Source organism: Kogia breviceps, chromosome 8 (genome assembly GCF_026419965.1).
Source record: "Kogia breviceps isolate mKogBre1 chromosome 8, mKogBre1 haplotype 1, whole genome shotgun sequence".
Classification (NCBI taxonomy): Eukaryota; Metazoa; Chordata; class Mammalia; order Artiodactyla; family Physeteridae; genus Kogia; species Kogia breviceps.
In genome coordinates, this window is record NC_081317.1 from 89,272,259 (window position 1) to 89,289,627 (window position 17,369).

Sequence of the window (17,369 nt, forward strand, 5' to 3'; positions counted from 1 at the left end):
CTCATGCTGACATGTAAGTTCCTTGACAATTTTGGTCCTTGTCTTTCCTGAATTGCCTCTCATTAAATCTGTTATGTATGCCTTTGTAGTAGAACATTTAGATAGCAGAATTATTGGAAAATCTAGAAATAATAAAACAGTGATAAGATGGACAAATATTTCTTTCAGTTAACTTTTTAATCTATGATAGGTACTACTTTGTCACTTCGTTTTACATGTATCACTTGTGAACAGCACAAAGCTGTTCCATCCTGGCCTCACTCTGACCTGCCTTTTGTTAGATTGCGGTTTCTATGTATGTTGTTTATCTGTTTCATTGTGTGGAAGCTATATAATTCCAGTTCTATTCTTCTAGTGACTACACTTAAATTTTTAAACACATACTTCAATTTTTCTGAAAACACCTAGATGGCACATTTTTACTTCTCTCTGCTCTGTCCCCATTTTACATTCAGATCTTTCCTGAAATTTTTTCTCTTTTTTTGAACAACAGACCTTTATTCAGACTTAGCAGTATGTCTTTTTTGTTTCCTTTCCTAATCAAATGGTATTAAATCCTACTTCTTGCATTTATTCTTCCACTTCCTAAAGTACAGTGTTTAATTATTTCAAGAAGCTTCTCTTTTCTTTTAAAATTTCTTTTTAAATTCTAGTTGCTGTACAATATTACATAAGTTACAAGTATACAACAGTGATTCACAATTTTAAAGATTATGTTCCACTTATAATCATTATGAAATACTGGCTATACTCCCTGTGTTGTACAATAAATATATCCTTGCAGCTTATTTTATACCTAATAGTCTGTATCTCTTAATCCCCTACCCTTATATTAGCCCTCTCCCTCCTCCTTCCCCCCCCCACTAGTTTGTTCTCTGTATCTGTGAGTCTGCTTCTTCTTGTACATTCAACTAGTTAGCTGTATGTTTTAGATTCCATACATGTAAGTGATGTCATACAGTATTTGTTTCTCCCTGACTTATTTTACTTGGCATAATGCCCTCCAAGTCCATCCATGTTGCTGAAAATGGCAAAATTTCGGCCTTTTTTATGGCTTAATATTCCACTGTGTACACACACACACACACACGCGCATCCTTTATCCATTCACCTGCTGATGGACACTTAGGTTGCTTCCATACCTTGGCAATTGTAAATAATGCTGCTATGAACATGGGGTGCAAATGTTTCTGAATTAGTATTTTTGGTTTTTTTGGATATCTACCCAGGAGTTAAACTGCTGGATCATATGGTAGTTCTGTTTTTAGTTTTTTTGAGAAATCTTCATACTATTTTCCACAGTGGCTGCACCAATTTACATTCCCACCCACAGTGTATGAGGGTTCTTTTTTCCACACCTTTGCTAACATTTGTTCTTTTCGATAATAGCTGTTCTGCCAGGTGTGAGGTGATATCTCATTGTGATTTTGATTTCCCTGATGATTAGCAATGCTGAGCATCTTTCCAGGTACCTGGTTGGCCATCTGCATTTCCTCTCTGAAAAACTGTCCACTCAGGTCTTCTGCCCTTTTTTTTTTTTTTTTTTTTTTTGCAGTACGCAGGCCTCTCACTGTTGTGCTGTTGTGGCCTCTCCCGTTGCAGAGCACAGGCTCTGGACGCGCAGACTCAGCGGCCATGGCTCACAGGCCCAGCCACTCCGTGGCATGTATGATCTTCCCAGCCCGGGGCACAAACCCGTGTCCCCTGCATCGGCAGGCAGACTCTCAACCACTGCGCCACCAGGGAAGCCCTGCCCATTTTTTAACTGAGTTTTTTTTGACACTGAGCGGTATGAGCTGTTTATATATGTTCGATATTAACCCCATATTGGTCATATCATTTGCAAACATCTTCTCCCATTCAGTAGGCTGTCTTTTCATTTTGTTGATGAATTTTGTGCTGTGCAAAAGCTTTTAAGTTTAATTAAGTCCAATTTGTTTATTTTTGCTTTAATTTTCTTTGCTTTAGGAGACAGATCCAAAAAATACTGCTGCATTTTATGTGAAAGAGTTCACCTATGTTTTCCTCTAGGAGTTTTATAGTATCTGGTCTTACGTTTAGCTGTTTAATCCATTTTGAATTTATTTCTGTATATTGTGTTAGAGAATGTTCTAATTTTATTTTTTTTACATATAACTGTCCAGATTTCCCAGCACCACTTACTTGAAGAGGCTGTCTTTTCTCCACTGTATATTCTTGCATCCTTTGCCACAGATTGACCATACTGCGTGGGTTTATTTCTGGGCTTTCCATCCTGTTCCATTGATCTGTGTGTCTGTTTTTATGCCAGTATCATACTGTTTTGATGACTGTAGCTTTGTAGTATATAGTCTGAAGTCAGGGAGCATGATTACTTCAGCTCTGTTGTTTTTTCTCAAGATTGTTTTGGCTATTCAGGACATTTTGTCTCCATACAAATTTTAAAATTATTTGTTCTACCTCTGTGAAAAATGCCATCGGTATTTTGATGGAGACTGCACTGAATCTGTGGATTGCCTTGGGTAGTATGATCCTTTTAACAATATTAATTCTTCCAATTCAAGAACACGGTATATCTTTCCATCTGTTTTTGTCATCTTCAATGTCTTTCATCAGTGCCTTATAGTTTTCCAAGTACAGGTCTTTTAACTCCTTAAGTAGTCTTACTCCTAGGTATTTTATTCTTTTTGATGTGATGGTAAATGAGACTGTTTCCTTAATTTCTTTTTGATAGTTTGTCATTCACGTATAGAAATGCAACGTATTTATGTATATTAATTCTGTATCCTGCAACTCTACCGAATTCACTGATGAGCTCTAGTAATTTCCTGAGCATCTTTAGGATTTTCTATGCATAGTATCACATCATCTGCAAACAGTGACAATTTTACTTCTTCATTTCCAACTTGGATTCCTTTTCTTTTTCCTGTCTGACTGCTTTGGCTATGACATCCAAAACTATGTTAAGTAAAAGTGGCGAGAGTGGACATCCTCGTCTTATTCCTGATCTTGGAGGGAACACTTTCAGGTTTTTACCGCTGGGTATGATGTCACCTATAGGTATGTCATATAAGGCCTTTATTATGTTGAGGTATGTGCCCTCTATGTCCACTTTCTGGAGAGTTTTTAACTATAAATGGATGCTAAATCTTATCAAAAGCTTTTTCTACATCTACTGAAACGATCATATGGTTTTTACTCTTCCATCTGTTAATGTTGTGTATCACACTGATTGACTTGTGGATATTGAAAAATCCTTGTAACCCCAGAATAAATCCCTCTTGACCATGATGTATAATTCAGGGAGGATCTCTTATTGTTCAACGTTCTTCATCTCTGAATGTTTGTGCATATTCTTAAATTTCACCAAGATCTTGCTCAACACTCAGTCTTTCTTAAATTTTTTTTAAAAAAATATTTATTTATTTATGGAGGCACTGGGTCTTCGTTGCTGCACACGGGCTTTCTCTAGTTGTGGCAAGCAGGGGCTACTCTTCGTTGTGGTGCGCGGGCTTCTCATTGCAGTGGCTTCTCTTGTTGTGGAGCATGGTCTCTAGGTGCACGGGCTTCAGTAGTTGTGGCTCGTGGGCTCTAGAGCGCAGGCTCAGTAGTTGTGGTGCACATGCTTAGTTGCTCCATGGCATGTGGGATCTTCCTGGACCAGGGCTCAAACCTGCATCCCCTGCATTGCCAGGCAGATTCTTAACCACTGTGCCACCAGGGAAGTCCCTCTTCAATTCTTGAAAATGATTCTGTACTATTTCTGTCAAAATTGTTCCCTTCTACTGTTTCCGCCTGGAAATATGATTAGACATATTTAGAACTGATGATTCTTATCTATATTTAAATTTCTTTTCCACACTTTCCATTTTGCCCTTTTACACTACATTCTGGGAAAATTCCTTCACTTGATCTTCCAGGGACCAAGATGCTTTTTCTGCCTGTTTATTAATTTTACCAACTAAGATTGATTTTTATGGATACAATCTCTTCCACTTCCTTCATGTTATACTTATTCTAAAATTCTATTTTGTTTATTCTCGTTTTATTTCTTCTATTAACGGTTTCTTCAAGTTCTTTCTTTTATTGAGTTTCAGTGTCCTTCTTTTACTTTGTTGGCTTTCCTCAAATGCTTGGGAGTGATGACAAATCACAGGACGGGGGTTATAAGGAGGGTTTTTGATGTTCTATTTTAACCTAGGTGTTGGGCACACCTGTGTGTTATCCTTTTAAGTGTACACTTGTTTTACAAGTTCTCCTGAATGTATGTCACATTTCACCATATAACAACAGGAAAGATTACAGCAGGGGCTCAGGCTGTAACCTTGAAACAACCGACCTTATTTCCTCACGCTATTACATTTAACAGCTATAAAATATTTCACCTGGTTGGCATAGAATTATTCTACTTAAACATTCCCATATAATTGGGTAATACTGCACCAGATAATGTAAAAGTCTTAGTGTGTCAATAGAATACAGCTCAGGAACGGGTTTATCTTGTCTCATGTGGAACAATGAATGATGGGTTTTAAGACTCCTTCAGTATTAGTTTCCTAGGGCTGCCCTAACAAAATACCACAGACTCACTTAAACAGAAATTCATTTTCTCACAGTCCTAGAGACTATATCCAAGATGAAGGTGCCAGCATGGCTAGTTTCTAGCAAGAGCTCTCTTCCTAGAGTCTCCTCTTGTAAGGACACTAATCCTCTTGGATCAGGGCCCCATCCTTACGACTTCATTCAGCCTAAATTACTTCCTTAGAGGCCTCATCTCTAAATACATCCACACTGCGGGCTAAGGCATCAACCTATGGATCTTCAGGAGACACAAACATTTAGTCTGTAATACTACCCTACCTCAAGATTATTAGTACTTCTTAAATTATCAACATCCTGGACATATAAACAGTTGTCTCACCCCAAGTATGCTCTACTTCCTTGGAAGAAGAAAGGTATGACCTCAGGCAACTACTAAAGAGGAAGCAGCTCAGGAAATGTATTCCCCAGGGAAGGAAAGGCAAGGGGCAAGTCCTATATGGAAGATAGGACTGAAAGTCAAACTAAATTTCAGTCACTCTTCGTAGCACAGGCTCCACAATTTTAAAGAAACTTAATTACAGAAGGAATATATGGAGAGAGGTTATTCATTTCTAAGAATGGAGTGGATAAGAATGGCACGAAAAAGAGGTTGCTCATTCCTAAGACTATGGTTCTATATTTCCTTACAGTTGTAAACTATAAAATGCATTTTTCAGTAATACGGATTGAAGGCTAGTCCACAAAAAGTCTTAAACCTTAAGGTAGTTGAATTCACATATAATGGTATGGATTGATTTTAGGTAAACCACTTTAGCCTCTTTCAATTTCTTCTATCAATCACAAGCTAAATGAACTCTCATGATGGACTGTAGAAATCTAAACAACTTGTAATGTTGTTTCTCGTGTGTAAGCGTACAAGTAAAAAGGTGTTGATGTGTTTATAAAATTCCTACAGAAAAAATACTTTCTGATGTTAAAAAAAAACCTCACAAATATACCAATGACCAAAAATTTAATAAGTAACCATAACCAACTAACCTTCTTCTGTTGCGTGCAGGTGTGTTGCATCGTTCCCCTGAGAAGTGATGTTGGCTTGGTCGAACTGAAGGGGGCTGCCTATTTGATGTCATCTCCCATGGTCGCATTGGTGGTGAGGGAGCTGGTGATGCTGATGTATAATCAAAGACTGAATGAGAGAGGCGCTGTCTCTTGGGACTTGGACTATCTTCACTCTGCCAATACAACAAAATCAATCACCTGAATAAAATCTTTTAAGGATTTTTGCATTGCATAGGTGTTTAAGTATGTTTACCACAAAGTGTAAAGGAGGGAAAAAATACAGATCAACCTGAATTAAATACCTTTAAAAGATACGAGGGGTGGGGTGGGAAAGGGAGATGCACAGTAAATAATATCAAATGAAAAGTTAACTCTTTCTTTAAAATATCGTAAAATTAACCAGGTAACAACACACAAGGTAAACAATAGGGCAATAAACAATTTCTATGGTACTTGACCACCTCTTTAAAACTCTAATTCAACTGAGAAAATCTACTATGTACTCCCATCAGTTAACAGTTACTCTTTTAGGCATTAATTCTTAGCTAAGAGATCAATTTAGGAGAGGGTATAATTTTTTTTTTTTTTGCGGTATGTGGGCCTCTCACTGCCGCGGCCTCTCCCATTGCGGAGCACAGGCTCCGGACACGCAGGCCCAGCAGCCATGGCCTATGGGCCCAGCCGCTCCACGGCATGTGGGATCATCCCGGACCGGGGCACGAACCCATATCCCCCGCATCGGCAGGCGGACTCCCAACCACTGCGCCACCAGAGAAGCCCCAAGGGGGTATAATTTAAGTAGGCCCTTGATTTGATTTAGAATTACACTTGCCTGCCTCCTTATTCCTGTTGTTTAAGGCCATTACATTTATTATTTAACAATGTTTATGTGGACAAAGTAAAATTTATTTAAAACATTAAAAAACAGTCACCTGATCTAGTTCATCAGTTCTTAACTAGAATACCATAGAATATCTTTGGGAAAGACATGGCATTTCAGGTAGATCATGGGAGTGGTAGATAATTAAAAACCGATACCTGTTAATGTTGAAGCACAGTCTCAAGTTTTCAAGGGTTTAGCTATAAAATTGGTATGGATCACTTAACTGAATTATTAACTCTCCAGGATTCCCCACACAACTCAATTTTCCAATTGAGTCTCTCATCAAAACTCTCAAAATTACAAGTTAACTGAAAGTCTGATGAGGGCTGTGTGTTTTCTAATAGAGCCTCTCCTATCTCCAGTCCACTCCTGCAAATTCTAATCATTTGGGCATTAGGGAACTTTTGATTGGCACCTGCTGCTAGAACAAAAATGTTAATATTAGCTAAAGAATACATGAGGTTACATACTATGTTAGATTTTAGAATATAAGCATATAAAACAGAACTGATTAAACGGATAGGAATGAAGCACAAACTGCTAAATGGTTACTTTTGATCTTTCTAAATTATTTAGCAGATGTATTCAAAAAACCATGTCATTTTCCTTCTATACTTAAGAATATTACAGGGCTTCCCTGGTGGCGCAGTGGTTGAGAGTCCGCCTGCTGATGCAGGGGACACGGGTTCGTGCCCCGGTCTGGGAAGATCCCACATGCCGCAGAGCAGCTAGGCCCGTGAGCCATGGCCGCTGAGCCTGGTCTCTGCAACGGGAGAGGCCACAACAGTGAGAGGCCCGTGTACCGCAAAATATATATATATATATATATATATATAATTCAAATTGTTATAACTAAAATAGAAAATAGTTTTCAGAACCATATACAAATGCTCTTGTAACTTTCCTCACACTAACCTTATTTTCTCCCTATATTTAATGGTGCTATTAAAAGTAGTTGTTTTTAACCCCTTGATTTTAATAAGAAAATCAGTTATGTTCTGATAATCCTAAAACTTAGAAAGTGAAAAATAACCATTAATATTTAGATATTCTGATTAAAACAAAACAGCAGAACAACTAAGACTTGACAAACTCATACATGAACTACACATAAGCATTAGAAATGTAATCTCCACGTGTGGTAAAACAGACTTGATTAACATTGACTTTTTGAGGTACAATATGCTAGCAACCAATCATAATCATTGGCTTTCATATGTATAAACCTGTACCACAAAGCTTGATGCAAGCTAAGACATGGAACTCTGAATTCTAAAAATTCACTGCCCAAATGGAGGAGAATGCTACAGATCCACAAAATAACTAAGTATTGAAAAAACTTAGGCTATTGACTTTTACATATTTTCAGTGATGTTCAAGTTGTACGTTAGCATATTCTTATTTTACAACAAACGCATTACTTTTAAGAGTGGAGCTAAGGAAAGATGACTGAGAAAGTTTCCCATCCCTTCTCTTTGTGTTGTGAAAGGTTCTCAGTGTGTAAGAGGAGACAAAGATTAGGAAGTGAAGGGAAATATGTGGAAGTGAGCTCTTCATTAGTGTTATGGTAATAAGCCTTACTTTTTCACTCAAAGTAATAGGAAACCACAACTGATATTTAGCAACATGGAATTACTAAAAAGTTATTTTACTATATGCAATACGGTTTCATCATATTCCGTATCAATTTTAATACTCTAAGGAACTGCATAAAAAATTCTCAGTTTCCAGGAAAAAAAGGGGGCGTAACCTACAAAATAAAAGAATTAGATTAGCATTAGACTTCCCACAGAAAACAAAAGATGCTAAAGTGCTCTGGGGGAAAATAATGTTGAATCTAGAGTTTTATATTCCAATCAAACTATTAGTCTAGTATAAGGGAAAAATCAAAGACCTTGCCAGATGTATTAAGATTCAAAGTTGCTTCTCACATATCCATTCAGAAAATTTTACTTGATTGATTTTTACGTATGCGTGCATGCTCTCTCCTTCACCTGGGGACATATATATAAATACAGGATCCAAGAAACAGAAGTAACCCAGAAGTGCAATGAAAAGAAATCCCAGGGTGATGGCAGTACAGCAGGTCTGAAAAACAATCATTACAAATTAGAACGAATCAGAGGACTCTGAGAAAAATACCATATACAATGTGGATTCAAAAACAGTATGATTGAGAACTTACAAGTTCTTAATAAAACTTAAGCCCACAGCTCTCTTATCATAAGAAATATAAAAAGGCTATCAGGGAATTCCCTGCTGGTCCAGTGGTAAAGAATCTGCCTTCCAATGCAGGGGACGCGGGTTCAATCCCTGGTCGGGCAACTAAGCCCACGCACCTCAACGAGAGAGCCTGTGTGCCGCAAACTACAGAGCACACGCACTCTGGAGCCTGCACGCCACAACTAAAGAGAGAAAACCCACACACCACAACTAGAGAGAAGCCCGCGTGCCCCAATGAAGAGCCCACACACTGCAACGAAGATCCCGCATGCGAAGACCCCGTGTACCGCAATGAAGACCCCGTGTACCGCGACAAAGACCCAATGTAGCCAAAAAAACAAAGAAAATAATTTTTTTTTTTTTTTTAAAAAAGGCAATCAGAGAGTGAAGGACAAAGATGAAAACAAATCCATATCATTTTGTCACCTAAAGCATTCTCTGAGTAGGACAGGTAGTCAAAAGATTACAACTCCTCCTCCATGGGCCCAAAATGCTACTCGGTTCTGCAATGACTATACAAGTATTCCTAATAATATGAAGAATGTTTACTGGTTTTCAATTATTATAATCAACATAGGACAAGGCATGAAAGATCACTGTCGTAGTTACAGAACAGAAATAAGTATTGTAAACTTTGATATAAAGTAACTATAATGATTTCTGTGACAAAATCATGGACTAAAAGTGAAAATCCTAACATAAACATCTAGAAATAATGGTTTAAATACAAAAAACAAAAAAAAATTTTTTTAAGGTATTGCTAGATTCAGAGAAAAAGAGAAATTTCCAAGGACCAGAAACAAAGAGGAAAACTGAAAACCAGAGGTTTTTTTTGATATTCGCAGGAGGGACAGAAGATAAGGTCTTATCACTGAGACCCCTGCAATAAGGCCAAAATTTCCAAAGTACTATGCTTTCAATAAAAGGGAAGACTAGAAGAAGTCAGCCATTGGCACAGAGTGTCTACTCTGTAGGTATTGAGAACTGGAGGAGGGATCACATCCCTGAGAACTCAAACCACAGGTTAGCTCCTCACACCAAGGCTGGGGTTCAAATTTTTCACTACTCATGTTGTCTGTGAACCTCTAAACTTAGAAATTAATATAAAAACTGATCTAGAATTATGCTACCACAACGACTCTTGACAGAAGTAAATGCAAAGCAGAATCTGGAGGGATACTCCCATTACCTAGGCCAGTGGTTCTCAAACTTTTGCATGCATCAGAAACACCAGATTGTTGGGTCCACTCCCCAGTCTCTGATTCAGACAGTTTGGACTGGCACCCAAGAATTTTGCATTTCTAACATGATCCCATATGATGCTTGGTATTGCTCGTCTGGGACTACACTCTGAGAACCACTGAACTTAGAGATAAGGGATAAGAGGTAAGTCCCTAAGGATAAACTCACCATTACAGAAAAATTCACGTTTTGAAATCTCAGGGGGGAGCAGTTCCCTCCTGTTCCTGCTGACTCAGTGCCAGTAGGAAAGTACCAGATGTTGACAACTTAAACCTGTAAGATGTTGAGTGAAGTCAGGTACTAGTACTGTCTCTACTGGTACAGAATACTGTAGAGATATTACAGTACAGAATACGGATGCAGATTCAGGGATCAAGAGAGGAAGAGAGGGAGGAAGGACAGAAGAAAATTAGCTAGCTAGCTTTTATACTCAGTATTCAGCATCTGATAAAATGAGTATAGGATTACACCTCTGTAACACCAAATCTCGATAAACCAAAACATCATTATTAGAAGTGAAAACAACCCATAAGTAAGTATTCCACAGTTTCGAAAAATGCGAATCAGAAATGATTTAATGCTAAATACCATGGGAGAAAAAAAATACAAACACACTTGCATATGTATAAACACACACACATAAAATATAAATAATATTTATATATAAGTCAATCAGGAAGTCTTGAAGATAATGCAAACTTTCCCCAAAGCAGAAACAGGTTTCATGTTCTAGATTAAAAGTGGTGATTGAAAAGTGCCTCTGATTTCAACAAACACTAGTGAGCCCCAAAGACTTCTAAAAGGAGCAAAGGGGCAACTAGAGTCGGGGAGGTAAAATCTCCAATAACCTGGTCCGCTCTCCCCTCATTATTCAGGACTACCATTCATCTCAGATTTACAAGTAAGTAATCATAGCATGATTTTTGAGTTCCCAATCCTCTTTTAAACTTCCAGACTCTATTTGCCTTATTTATTCTATCAGACATAAGATTTAAGTTTCTCATTCCACAACCATTAAATTTAAATGGCCTGGGAGGGAAAATACTTACTGAATTCCATGAAAGTAAGAGACATGAGAGCACTTAGAAAACTGAAACACTCTACATAAAGCAACTTGCTAATAAAGAATAACCACCAAGACAAATCCCTTTTCGTAAATAATAAGGAATTAATAACTTTACATTTGAATCACACAATATAATTTACAAAATGATCTCTACACATTCTTTCATTTAATTTTCCACAAACCAAAGTCTTTGTTTAAACTACATTCAAATCTATGTAAAATGTTTCTATTAGTGAGGATGTACAAAAGACAATTCAGTGAATACACTGTCTTTGAACTACACAACATATATATAGTCCTGTTTCATATACTTCACAAAGGACTTTAATTTTCTAATGCACAACTTTGATTCCTCAGCTCAAAAGATTTCAGAACAAAATCTAACCTCATAACCACTCAAACAGTACATCCTCCTGGACTGTTATTTTACTTGTAGGTACGGGAGGGAAAAGAGACTTCAAATATTCTGCTTTCAAAAGTTACCACAGCATGCATTAAAAAAAAAAAAATCAGAACTTCGCTTTTTGACGTGGTCCAAGTTTGTGTTTTTTCATAAAAGGCCAAAGACCAGAACAGTTTTATGTGCAGTGAGTGCTTGCAAAGGGAATGTAGTGGTATAACATATTGCAATTCCATCATAATGAAGAAGATAAAATACCGTGTGAAAATATTATGTTTCTGTATTCATTGGCCATAACTGCTAACCCAGCAGTGGCTTCCTGAGTTTAGGGAAGCCTGTTTGGCTAATTTCTGAATAATGTATTAACAACCTTAAGTCCTAGATTTTTCTTAGAACATCACTGGTTCACAAAAACTGATTTACCTTGATGCTGTAATTGTAGTTTTCAAATGCTATATTTAGTTCCCCAGAAGCTACAAACAACGATCAATGAAATAATCTGAAGCATAAACATGAAGCCAACAAAAACAGAAAAGCTGTTAAGAACAACCTGATATCAAGGGATCCCTGTGAATCAAGGGATCCCTCCACATGGAGTCGTTCTGCAGACAACTGAAGCTCAGACTAGGTATGTTAATTCAGGACATTTTGGTATACTACAGATAGATGGTACGTCAACGAAGTTACAGGCATTGACAAAAATTGCTCAAAATAGTTTATACAATGAAAAGGAGGCCCAACACTGAAGAACCCTGAGAAGCTCCAACATTTTATGTTGAGTACCTGATGAGAGGAGAGTGGAGTGTGATGGTAAAAGCCAGTGTAATGGAGTTTCAAGGGTTCAACTAAGAGGTCATGTAGAATAAGGGCTGCAAAACATCCACTGCATTTTAACAACATGGAACTCACTGACTTGAAACTATTTCTTTACAATATGATTTAGTATTATTATGGTATATTTCCTTTTATGACAATTTTTGGAAAAGTTTTTGTTCCTGTCTTTCCTTTGGTGATATTATGAATTTAAGGATAACTCTAGGACTTCCCTAGTGGCACAGTGGTTAAGAATCTGCCTGCCAATGCAGGGGACGTGGGTTTGAGCCCTGGTCCAGGAAGATCCTACTTGCCATGGAGCAACTAAGCCCGTGCGCCACAACTACTGAGCCTAGAGCTCCACAACAAGAGAAGCCACCACAGTGAGAAGCCTGCACACCGGAATGAAGAGTAGCCCCCCTCACCACAACTAGAGAAAGAAAGCCTGCGTGCACACAGCAATGAACCCAACGCAGCCAAAAGTAAATTAATTAATTAATTAATGGGGGGGGGGGATAACTCCGTAAAGCTCTAAAATAAAAAATTTCTCATATTTTTGGCTAAAAGTTTTATTAAGTCTATAAATTTGCTGAAGACACATTTTTACAGTAGTCTTTCAGAAATCTAATATATTTCTTTATATGTATAAATCAACAAATTTCAATCACCTAACTTTAGTAAATTTACAAAATAAAGTTATCAAATAGCTGTATTAAGACACATGCATGCAAGCACACACACATACACACACAGCCCTGAAGAGAAAAGGAAACCCTCCTACACTGTTGGTGGGAATGTAAGTTGGTACAGCCACTATGCAAAACAGTATGGAGGTTCCTCAGAAAACTAAAAACAGAATTACCATACAATCCAGCAATCCCACTCCTAAGCATATATCCAGACAAAACTCTAATTCAAAAAGATACATGCACCCTTACATTCATAGCAGCATTGTACACAATAGCCAAAACATGGAAACAACCTAAATGTCCATCAACAGAAGAAATGGATAACGAATATGTGAGGGGTGTGTGTATGTATACACACACAAATGGAATACTACCCAGCCATAAAAAAGAACGAAATAATGCCATTTGCAGCAACATGGATGCAACTAGAGATTATCATGCTAAGTGAAGTCAGAAAGAGAAAGACAAATACCATACGATATCACTAAAGTATGGTATCAATGAACCTATCTACAAAACAGAAACAGACTCACAGACATAGAGAACAGACTTGTGGTTGCCAAGGGGGAGAGGACTGGGGGAGGGGTGGAGTGGGAGGTTGGGGTTAGCAGATGTAAGCTTTTCTATATAGAATGGATAAACAACAAGGTCCTACAGTATAGCACAGAAAACTATATTCAATATCCTATGATAAACCATAATGGAAAATATTTTTAAAAAGAATGTATATATACGTTAAACATACACACACCTGAAATTCAAATTCCCCACAATGTACATGACTTTTTAATGAAAGCATACAATCTTCAAGCACAATCACTGAACTGGTTGGTAGCACAAAACTGCTAATTTTAAAATTATAGGGGGCTGATAGCAAACAGACATGTGGGAATTTTGGGGGGTGCTGAAACTATCCTATATCTTGATTGTAATGGTCCCACGTCTGTATGTGTTTGTCAAAACTCACAGACCTGTACACAGAAAAAGGTGAATTTTACTGTATGTTAATTATACCTTAATTTTAATTTAAAAAAATTACAGGAGGCACTTTGATTCTAATTTTAAATATAGGCTTATTTTTAGAGACTCAAATGTGCATCTACTTAAACCTCTTTTGTAGGGAAAAAAAAGAGCAAGAAATACACAAAGCCATCATCTTTAAAGGAACATTAAAATACCAACTAAATGTACACCAGGAAACATACAAGAATATTCATGGCAGCACTGTTTCTAATAATAATAATAGAAAAGTGGAGACTACCCAAATGTCCATAAAAAGAGAAGGGATAAACTACAGTACAGTACATTCATATAAATGCAACGCTAAAAGCAGGAAAATGAATCTGCAGGACACAGCCACATGCATCAATATGGATGAATCTCAAAATGACAAAAATACACAATGATACCATTTACATTAAGTTCAGAAACTAAATAGTATAGTATTGAGGTATACTATATGTGCTAAAAACCACAGAAAAGCAAAGAGATACTGAACACAAAATTCAACAGAGGTTTACCCAAGGCACAGGTTTGGGACAGCACCTGAAAATAATATGGAAGCTTCAAAAACATTGGCAATAGTTGATTTCTTAAGCTAGATGGTGGGTTTTTAAAACTTATACATATGTCTTCTTTATATTTTATAACTTGCATATATGAAATATTTCATAACTTTTAAAATTAAAAAACATGCAAAATTTGAAAGATTTTGACTAGAAAAACAAGCAAGTAAAAAGCAGCAAAGTGCAAAAGTCTTTAATAAACAAGGACAGTGACACAAACTTGGTAAGTAGTGGAGATGAATGACAAAAAGAGATCAAAAACAGGATGAGCTTTTTGTTCAAAGCCTAGTGATTAAAAACAAGGATCCAGGAGAGTATCAATACTTTCCTTCACCTCTATGACCATCCTACCTACTAGCCACATACCCAATTCCATGCTTGGAGCAGGAAAAAGCAGTAATTTCTTTACCCTTAGAGAAGGCTACAGGGAAAATGATGTCCTCATAAAAGAGACTAGTTTCAGCTACAATATGGAAGTGGAGAGGGTGCTTTAAGAAAAAAATGGAAGAGGTAGGTGAGTCTGTTTAGAATGAATGGAGTCAAGGGGGAAGGAAAAGCAGAAAGAGTTGGGAGGAGAGGAAGTTAGAGCAAAGCCGAGAGAAAACAATGCATTAAGGGAATAACTTTCTGAGGATACGACGTGGCTGCATAGGTTGTTTTTACATGGCAACTAAGTTTTATAAGGATGAGAACCATAACTGGAACTAAGAAATCACACCCAATTATGGTATCAGAATTGGTTGAAGGTATCTGACAATATCTCGAAGGGGGTGTGAGAAGGATTTACTTTGCTTCATGTCGAACAATGGTAGGGTAATAAGTGGGCAAAGAAAATCTGCAGTCTCTCTTGGGAGCAAAGTACACTAAGGGCCTTATTCTAAAGTAAGAGACAAGTAAGATTTAAGTTAAATTAGGACTATAAATAAAAACTTAACAGTAATACCTTTCAGCTTTCTGCAACATCCAAATGGAACTGGGTCTAACTTTTTGGTTTTATTTTCAAAACATGGGTTTAATTCTTTTTTAAAAAAACTAATTAATTTGTATATTTATGGTTGCTTGGGTCTTCATTGCTGCACGCAGGCTTTCTCTAGTTGCGGCGAGTGGGGGCTACTCTTTGTTGCAGTGCATGGGCTTCTCGTTGCAGTGGCTTGTTGCAGAGCACGGGCTCTAGGCGCGGGGACTTCAGTAGTTGTGGCACACGGGCTTAGTTGCTCTGTGGCATGCGGGCATGGATCAGGGCTTGAACCCGTGTCCTCTGCATTGGCAGGCAGATTCTTAACCACTGTGCCACCAGGGAAGTCCCCAAACATGGGTTTAATCTATTGCATTTGGCAGCTACTCTTTGAGTTTAAAGTTAATATTGAGTTAATGCTTAAAGACTCAAAGGAGGTATGGAGAACACAAAGTGTCAAATAACTGTTTATTTAGTGGCAGCAGCTACGGTACAAAGTCAATTTCTTCCTTAGCTATATTGGTCTAATGCTAAAGATCAAGCTCTTGCAAGCTAATGCTGTATCCAAAATGGCAGTCAATATGCCATTCAATTCAATACAGATGATGTCTCTTAACATACACTGAACTGTGTTTACAGAATTATCTGTTAATATCCAAAGCTGGTATGATATAGTAGACAAGAAATAGCAAAAGTTGGATTTGAGTTTCTGTTCTGCCGATAACTAGATATGTAATTGGGCATCTCAGCGAGATTCTCTGAGCCTATTTCTTCATCTAGAAAACCATCCAGGACTCATTTATTATGAAGGTTAAAAACAAAAGGAGACAATACACACAAAGCAGAGAACCTGGCACAAATATTAACAAAGAAAGCAGACTAAAGAGCCCTAGATCACCTAAACATCTACCCTCAGAAATCCTATACCTCCAACTTAATGTGTCACAAGCATTGCTCTTTCAGAACTAGTCCCAAATCCCAACCTGTCACTCCCACACAAACAGAAAATGAGCTAGCTCTATCCAAAAGTCCTAGCTTTGATTAGCAACTCTCACTACCTCAGGTTTATATACACATGTACAATTACATGACTTGGCCCACAACCCTAGTATACAAAAGCAATTCTGTAACTTAGTTTCCTTTGTGGAAATAACGAATTCCATTACTAAAACTCGCTTCTCTAGGAATAATGGATTGTAAATGTAGTAGCCAATGATTTATGTGAGCACATCCTAGTATTCTTGTTAATAACATAATGACAGTTTAAATCCATTCATACCTTAATTTGTTTTCATTTTGTATATAACCAAATTTTTTAACACATTTTACCCACAGGTATAAAAAGTCATAGAAGGCAAGTTAACCATGTTTTCTCTTTGAAATATGCATTACTATCAAACTCTGGATGCTAAGCAAATAAGTAGTGATGACTTTCAAAAATACCTTACATGCTTCCATTTTTCCTTCCCTATACAATTTCACATATTCTGTAATATCTTCTACCTCCTACAGAACTTGACCTATTAGGACAAGTGATTAAGACCAAAAGATCAAAAAACAAGAATATTAAGTGGTCAAATAGTAACAGCAGCTCAAGACAAGACAAACATTCTTCAGAAAAGCTGGCTGAAAAAATTATGTTAAAGACGCCCTCTAAGAAGAATACTTAGTCCCACATATAATAGAAAATAAGAAGTAAGAAGATTCTGAGAATTCTGTCTCAAGCCTTCCTAGAAACAACCTAGAATGTATCTTGTGGCTTTCAGTCCTATGAAGGGAAAGGGTAAATATATAAGAACCTGGAAGAAAGCTTTGAAGTGAGCATCCTCTTGAACGGTAGTGTTCTGATCACTTGGGAGGAGAGGGAACAGGCTCTGAAGTCTCACCCTTTCACAAATCACCTTGTTAGGATGGCCAGGTAGAGGTGCTGAATTGGCCCCGGGAGATATCTGG

At 37.4% G+C, this 17,369-nt stretch overlaps 1 protein-coding gene across 5 annotated transcripts in view; it reads right to left on the reverse strand.

Moving 5' to 3' along the window:
- Positions 1 to 17,369, reverse strand: part of RNF38 (ring finger protein 38) — a 123,568-nt gene that overhangs the window by 32,885 nt on the left and 73,314 nt on the right. For 3 of the 5 annotated variants that reach the window (XM_059072177.2, XM_059072178.2, XM_067039698.1), the window contains 2 exons: positions 17,216 to 17,365; positions 5,560 to 5,753 (listed from right to left, as the gene is read on the reverse strand). In XM_059072177.2, coding sequence (XP_058928160.1) covers positions 5,560 to 5,666 — 107 coding nt within the window. In that variant the 5' untranslated portion in view covers positions 5,667 to 5,753; positions 17,216 to 17,365. The remainder of the gene's footprint in view (positions 1 to 5,559; positions 5,754 to 17,215; positions 17,366 to 17,369) is intronic. The other 2 variants (XM_059072181.2, XM_059072182.2) reach the window with 1 other exon arrangement.